The sequence below is a fragment of the Pseudozyma flocculosa genome, assembly GCF_000417875.1.
Source record: "Pseudozyma flocculosa PF-1 unplaced genomic scaffold scaffold00013, whole genome shotgun sequence".
Lineage (NCBI taxonomy): Eukaryota > Fungi > Basidiomycota > Ustilaginomycetes > Ustilaginales > Ustilaginaceae > Pseudozyma > Pseudozyma flocculosa.
Window position 1 is genome coordinate 318019 of NW_006920881.1, and position 6364 is coordinate 324382.

At 64.8% G+C, this 6364-nt stretch overlaps 3 protein-coding genes across 3 annotated transcripts in view; 2 read left to right on the plus strand and 1 right to left on the minus strand.

Annotated features, from left to right (window-relative positions):
- PFL1_04114 (uncharacterized protein) overlaps nucleotides 1–1099 on the minus strand; it is a gene marked incomplete at both ends in the record, with an annotated part of 2459 nt that extends 1360 nt beyond the window's left edge. Inside the window, one exon of the mRNA XM_007881638.1 lies at nucleotides 1–1099. This exon is cut by the window's left edge and continues 996 nt beyond it. Within this exon, the coding sequence (XP_007879829.1) occupies nucleotides 1–1099 (1099 nt within the window).
- A 603-nt stretch (nucleotides 1100–1702) lies between these two features.
- Nucleotides 1703–3142, plus strand: PFL1_04115 (uncharacterized protein; the record flags this gene model as incomplete). Its single annotated transcript, XM_007881639.1, has 4 exons — nucleotides 1703–2058; nucleotides 2168–2345; nucleotides 2502–2750; nucleotides 2861–3142. 4 exons carry the CDS (start codon nucleotides 1703–1705, stop codon nucleotides 3140–3142), a joined length of 1065 nt encoding a protein of 354 aa, XP_007879830.1.
- Nucleotides 3143–5909: 2767 nt separating this feature from the next.
- The window catches only part of PFL1_04116 (uncharacterized protein), a gene marked incomplete at both ends in the record, with an annotated part of 2004 nt that continues 1549 nt past the window's right edge, over nucleotides 5910–6364 (plus strand). Inside the window, one exon of the mRNA XM_007881640.1 lies at nucleotides 5910–6355. Within this exon, the coding sequence (XP_007879831.1) occupies nucleotides 5910–6355 (446 nt within the window). The remainder of the gene's footprint in view (nucleotides 6356–6364) is intronic.

Here is a 6364-nt window from a genome sequence, read left to right on the forward strand (position 1 = left end):
CGGTGCCGTTCGGGCGACGGTCGTCCGACGGGGGGCCCGACTCGGCCTCCATGTCGACCAGCTTGGCCTGCACCTCGCCCAGCCGCGACGACAGCTCCTCTCTCCGAATCTCCCTCTGGCGCGTAGGCATGTCGACGGCCGAGCCCTTGGAAAGGGCGGCGCCGCTGCCGCCCTCGTTTTCCTCGGCCGAGGCGGCGTTGGCGGCGGCGATGGCCGCTGCGGCGCTCTCCTCGAGCCTCTGGAGCTCCTCGTTGAGGGAGCGCTCCTCGGCCATGAGCTTCTCACGCCAGACGTCGGCCTTGAGGACGCTCTCGATGGCGGTGGTGTCGTCGCCGACGATTTCCTGCTCGACGTAGAGGATCGAGATGTGGGCCGGGATGGGGATCTCTCGCAGGGCCATGTTGCGCAGCAGCGTACTCTTTCCGACACCGTTCCTGCCAATGAGGCCGGCGCGGCGGCCCTGCTTGATGGTGAGGGTGGCGTTGCTGAGGATGCGGTTGCTGCCAAAGTTGACGTCGATGTTGGGCAGGTGGATGTCCTTGTTCTTTCCCTTGTTGCCGACGCTCTCGAGGGTGTTGACCTTGAGGAACATTTCCTCGTAGCTCGCCTGGGCCTTGGACTGCTCGACCAGCTTGCTCGACTCGTACAGGTCGCGCTGGGCGCGTTTGGCGAGCTTGGCGCGCGTCTTTGCCTCCTGCTTCTCGAGCTTCTTTACGTCGACGGTGGAGCGCGACTTGTTGGAGCCGCCGAGGCTGATGTCGACGCCGCCGGCCGACTCGAAGCCCCGGGTGCGGCTCATTTCGGTCCTGCGCATGTCGACGACCTTGTCGAGGCGGGTGAGGCCGGAGGACTGGCCGCCGTCTGCGAGATCGTCGGGCAGCTTGTCCTGGATGAGCTTCTCGAGCTTGGGCAGGAGGTCGAGCAGCTGCTTGCTGCTCGAAGGGTCCGAGAGGGTGGCCGACTCGAGCATGGGCTTGATGACGGTCTCAAAGAGGCGTTGGGTGGGGTCCTCTGCGGCATCGTTGATGTAGCCGTCGAGGTAGTCGACGACGGGCTCGTCGAGGTTGGGCAGCGCGGCCCGGATCAGCGTGGCGGCCATGCTGGGCGGCGGGCGGGGACCTGTGGGGGGCAGACTCGAGCGAGGGGGGCGATCAGGGAGAGCGTGTCTGCTGTACCGGTCCAGTAGTGACGAACAGGGTCGCTCTTGTCGATGCGGGTGTCGTCGGGTGGCGGACCAGGGTGGTGAGCGAAGGGGGTGCTGGAAGGTCGAGGTGAGGCGGGTAGAGAGAGGGTCCGCCTTGGAAAAAGCTCAGGCAAAGAGCCAACCCCCCGATGCGCAGTCCCGCGCCGCTCACCTTTCCCATCGGCGGCAACGATACGAGCCAATCGGTGCCCGATCAATTCCCTCCCTGACCCGGCCGGCAAGGGCTGCGAGCGAGGCGATGTGGAGTTGCTGGCGGGCCTGTGCGGCTTTTCGGCTTTTTGCTTTGCTTTGGTGCTGCGAAGATGTGTGAGGTCGAGGCGATGAGGCCATCTCGCAGCCATCGCGCCCGCTAAGCCTGGCCGATCCCACTCGATCCAGACGGGTCCCCTCGCTCGTGTCGGATTGACCTAACTGCCGGCTCGCCGCGTCTTTCGTTCTCGACTTCCACCATCACCCACGCACACAACCCTCTTCCACACCACGCCTGCCCCCATCATCATGTTCATCCGACCTTCGCCCGCCCTCACCTCGTCGATCGCCCAGGCGGCTCGCTCCACGCTCCGCTCCCAGGCCGCCCCCATCCGCGGCTATGCCACCGAGGCCGGCAAGAACGGCGGCGGCTCGCAGTCCAACCTGCCCCTCGTCCTCGGTCTCGGCGGCCTCGGAGGTCTCGCCGCCTGGTACAGCCTCGGCGGATTCGACGACCCCAAGAAGGCCTCCAACAAGATCCAGGAGACTGGACAGAGCGCCATCAACAAGGCCACCGAGACGGTCCAGGGCGGCGCCCTCAACAAGGACGCCTTCACCGAGTTCACTCTCAAAGAGGTCAAGCCCTACAACCACGACTCGGCCACGTGAGTAGCCCGTGACCGGAGACAGATACGGCTGGGATCTCGCATGCTGACGATGGGACCTTCACCCCGCCCCTCGTGACTGCCATACACCCATCGCGCCGCGCCGCAGCTACATCTTTGAGCTGCCCGACGGCAAGAAGCCCGGCATGAGCGTCGCCTCGGCCGTCGTCTTCAAGGCGGTCGGCGAGGGCCTCAAGGACGACAAGGGCAAGGACGTCATCCGTCCCTACACGCCCGTCTCGTCGCCCGACACGGCCGGCCACATCGACTTCCTCATCAAGCGCTACGTGAGTATCGCGCTGGGAGGACCGGCGGGCGGGACCTTCGAGCACCCGGCAACTGTGGGAGCAGAGGCTGATGACGTCTTTCCTCCTTCTTGCTTTCCCCGTCCCCTGTTGCCGCCTCGTTCGCCCCTTCGCCCCATCCCCGCGCGATGACCGCAGGAGAACGGCAAGATGACCAACTACGTGCACAGCATGAAGCCCGGCGACAAGATCGCAATCAAGGGCCCCATTGCCAAGTTCCCGTACAAGGCCAACGAGTTTGAGCACATTGGCCTGGTCGCCGGCGGCAGCGGCATCACGCCCATGTGGCAGATTATCCAGCAGATTGCCTCGGACCCGTCGGACAAGACCAAGGCCACGCTCATCTACGCCAACAAGAGCGAAAAGGACATCCTGCTGCGCGAAGAGGTGCGTCGCCCGGCCGTCCTCTGGATTGATCGTCCCTGCTCGCCTGCTGGCCTGCTGACCCTTTTCTCCCCTCGCCCGTTCCTTTTTTCGCTGGTTTGCACCCGCCGCAGTTTGACAAGCTGGCCGCCAAGGACCCTCGCTTCAAGGTCGTCTACGGCGTCGACCAGAAGCCCAAGGACTTTGACGGCTTCGAGGGCTACGTCACCTCGGGCATCCTGGGCCACCACCTGCCGCTGCCCGGCCTGGCCAACAAGGCCAAGGTGTTTGTCTGCGGCCCGCCCGGGCAGGTCGAGGCTATCTGCGGCGGCAAGGGCCCCAAGGGTTCGCAGGGAGAGCTCAAGGGACTGCTGGCCGACCTTGGCTACCAGCCCGACCAGGTGTACAAGTTCTAGGGGCGTCCCGACGCTTACCCGCTTGCCGCCGCCATGCTGGCTCGACCACTCGCTCTTTGTTGTACAACACAGGCTGCCTGGCACGAACACCTACTAGACCTGGGCGAGATGCCCTGCTTTGAATTGTCAATGTCCCGACACAAAGTGGACAGTGGATGCGCCGGAGCGTAGTCGGGGTCGCCGAGGACGGAGGACGGGAGGCGGGGATGGGAAAGACGAAAAGACGCCGACGAGCTGGCGAGAGTTGTTGGAGGTTAAAGGCCGGCGGGCGCGCATGGCAGGATTAGTGCCGGAACGGAGGACCGCCTTGGATGACCTCGACGGCCGGACGCTCAAACACGGTGTCGATCGCCGAGACCATGCTTCCTGGCCCGCGGAGGTCTGTGTGTGTGCAAGATGAGACGGCAGCGGCGATGCTCCCTCGGAGGCTGAATTGGGCGTTGGCGGGCGGAAACGAAAGGCGGAGGACGGGGGCCGATGAGGGATCCGCAAGCAGTCAGGCAATCGATGATGGTGGGCAGAGGCGATCAAGTGAAGAAGGACCTGCAGCGGCGGAGGTTGAACGCGTGCACTACCTCGCGCGCGCAGCCTCTGCCAAGTCAGCCACAGCGTGGTGGGTGGCGCGCTCTCGATGCGATGTTCAACCACGAATCTACACGCGGCACCCACAAGCAAGCAGGCAGGGGCGGCAGGTGTCTCCCCAGCTTGGTTTGCCACTCGGTCGCTGGCGTGGGAAGCAAGAAGCAGGGATGGCGGGATCATCGTCGATGGTTCGATGGGACAGCCAGGCCAGCACGCACGCAGAGCACCGTCACCGCCGGAAAACGCGCGCAGCCACGCGCCTCTATCTGGTGGTGGCGGCCTAACTGGCTGGCTGCTCAGCAGATTGCAACCCTTCCTCGTCGTCGTTGAGCGAGGGAGGTGCTGCCGTCATGTGATATGACCCCCTTTGGCTAGCGAGTCGATGCCGACCAAGGACGATCAGGATATTAATGCTCTCTTGCTCCCCAGCCTAGGGGCACGGATCGAAGCTAGAGCCCGTTTGATTGCCGTCGTGACCGACCCCCTGCCTGGTCGAGCCTCGCTATGGCATGGACGGCGGGCGGTACGACGGAGGCAGCCGAAGAGCAACCGCTTGCTTGTGCTTCGAAGGATGCGAGAGAAGGGCAGAAGCAGGCAGGGGCGGACAGGGCAGGGCAGGCAGTCACAAGTCGAGGATGCAGGGTCGGAAGGTCGAGGAGCGCGTCCCAAAGAGGCAGGTCAGCCTTGCTGTGGCCGACGTTTGCCTTTGGCTTGCCCGGCCTGGGCGCCGCTGCCCCTTTTGGGACGGCGCAAGGTTGGGCAAGCCTGCCTTGGCTGCTTCCGCCCTGCCGCCTGTGTGCATGAAGCTAAAGGTAGGCGGGCTAGGCAGGCTGGGGCTCGGGTTCATGTGCAAGGTCGATCAATCCGCACAGGCCGGGGTCAGGCAGCCTCAAGCGAGGCGGATCAGCCAGAATAGATGGAGCTGTCCAAGAGCGAGCGGTGCGAACCGGTGGCTGACCTTGGAAAGTCGACACTCCGCCAAACAGCGCGCAGCGACAGGCAGGCAGCAAAGGCAGGGTGGTGGGCCTGTCGTTCAACAAACGCGCCGCGCTCCCTCTCTCTCTTCTCGCCATCTCTCGCCACGGCTTCGCTACTGCTAAGCGCCCCTATCCTCGACCTCGGCCGGCCTGTCTCTACGGTATCCTTGCTTGCTCGCCATCGCTCTTTGCCCCCCAACCTTGCCTGACCGCCCGCCCGCTCGGAGTGCCAAACAAGGCGTTGCATCCACATCTTGGCATCGCGTCCTTTGCTCTTCTGTTGTCCTCGAGCTGAGCCTCCTTGGAGCTCCGCCTGCCCTCGTCACTCGACAGAGTACCGTCGCGCGCACCGCCGCATGCATTGCCGTCCCGCAACATCGCACGACCGCTTGCTCTCTGGCTCAAGCTCAAGCGCATCATGGCCAACACCTAGCATGTCTAAAGGGCCCGCCGTCGAGATGCATGCGGCACCGCGCTTCGGGTCGCTCCGCCTGGCCAGAGCTTCACTCTTCCTCGTCGTCGACCTCGTCCCCTGCCCCTCCCTGCCCTCGCTTACTTCTGGCCGCGCTCGCTATGAGCCCCTGACTAGCTAAACCTTTCTCCGTGCTCCCGGCCAGCAGACGCATACACGGACAGACAGACTGGCAGACGTACGATTGCCGCCGCATCCTCTGCCCAGGCGAGACGGGCGATCCGCATCAATTCTACCGTGTCTCTGTCTCGTCCTGCCTTGTCCTACCTGCCTTGCCCTGCTCTGCCCTGTCCTATTGTACCTGCCTTGCCTTGCCTTGCCTTGCCTTGCCTTGCCCTGTCTTGCCCTGCCCTGCCCGTCTGGGCGTCGACGGTGCGGCGTCTCAGACACCGGCCGATCCGCTTCCACGGACGCGAGCCTTTCCTCCGCCCGCCCGAGCGGCCCTGGGCGAGGTACAAATACCGACCTCTCCCTAATCCTCCTCGTCCTCTCCCCAGCTTGAGCACCCTCGCCTTTGTCCTTCTACCACGCAGCGACAACTCCTCTGCCAGGGACCTTCGACGACCCTACGACCACGCGCCATCAGCCACGACAGACGCAGACGACCGAGCCGGTTCTCCGTCGCCCATTCCCTACTGCAGCAACGACAGACCATCCCTCCAGCATCTTCACGTTCACGGCCCTGTTACCAGCGACGACCTTCCCCCTTTCCAACCGCATCAGCGACCTCGCCACGATGCCAGTACTGGCGAGCAAAAACAAGCAGCAGCTGCAGCTCAAGCAGAAGCAGCAGCAGCTCGACGACAACCCGGCCGTGTCGGCGTTCCTGTCGCCCAAGTCGCGCATCTTTGCCGGCGGCCATGCGCGCGCCAAGACGGCCAAGCAGCTCACGCCCGACGAGGTGGCCAACAAGGTGGCCAGCATGCTCAAGCCCGGCCCGCCCTTTTTCAGCAAGGTCAGCAACGCCGACCTGCTCGACTTTATCAGCGACCAGTCCATCATGAACTGCGACGCGCTCCGCCAGCAGGCCCAGGTCAACCGCGAGGCGCGCCTGCGCATGCAGAGCCAGGCCACGTTTGCCGTCGCCAGCGCCGACGGCGGGGCGGACGACGCGTGGGACGACGTGGCACCGGTCGTGGGACGCCGGCCCTCGGACGGCCCCGTCGCCCCGCCGGCGTCGACGTCGGCTCG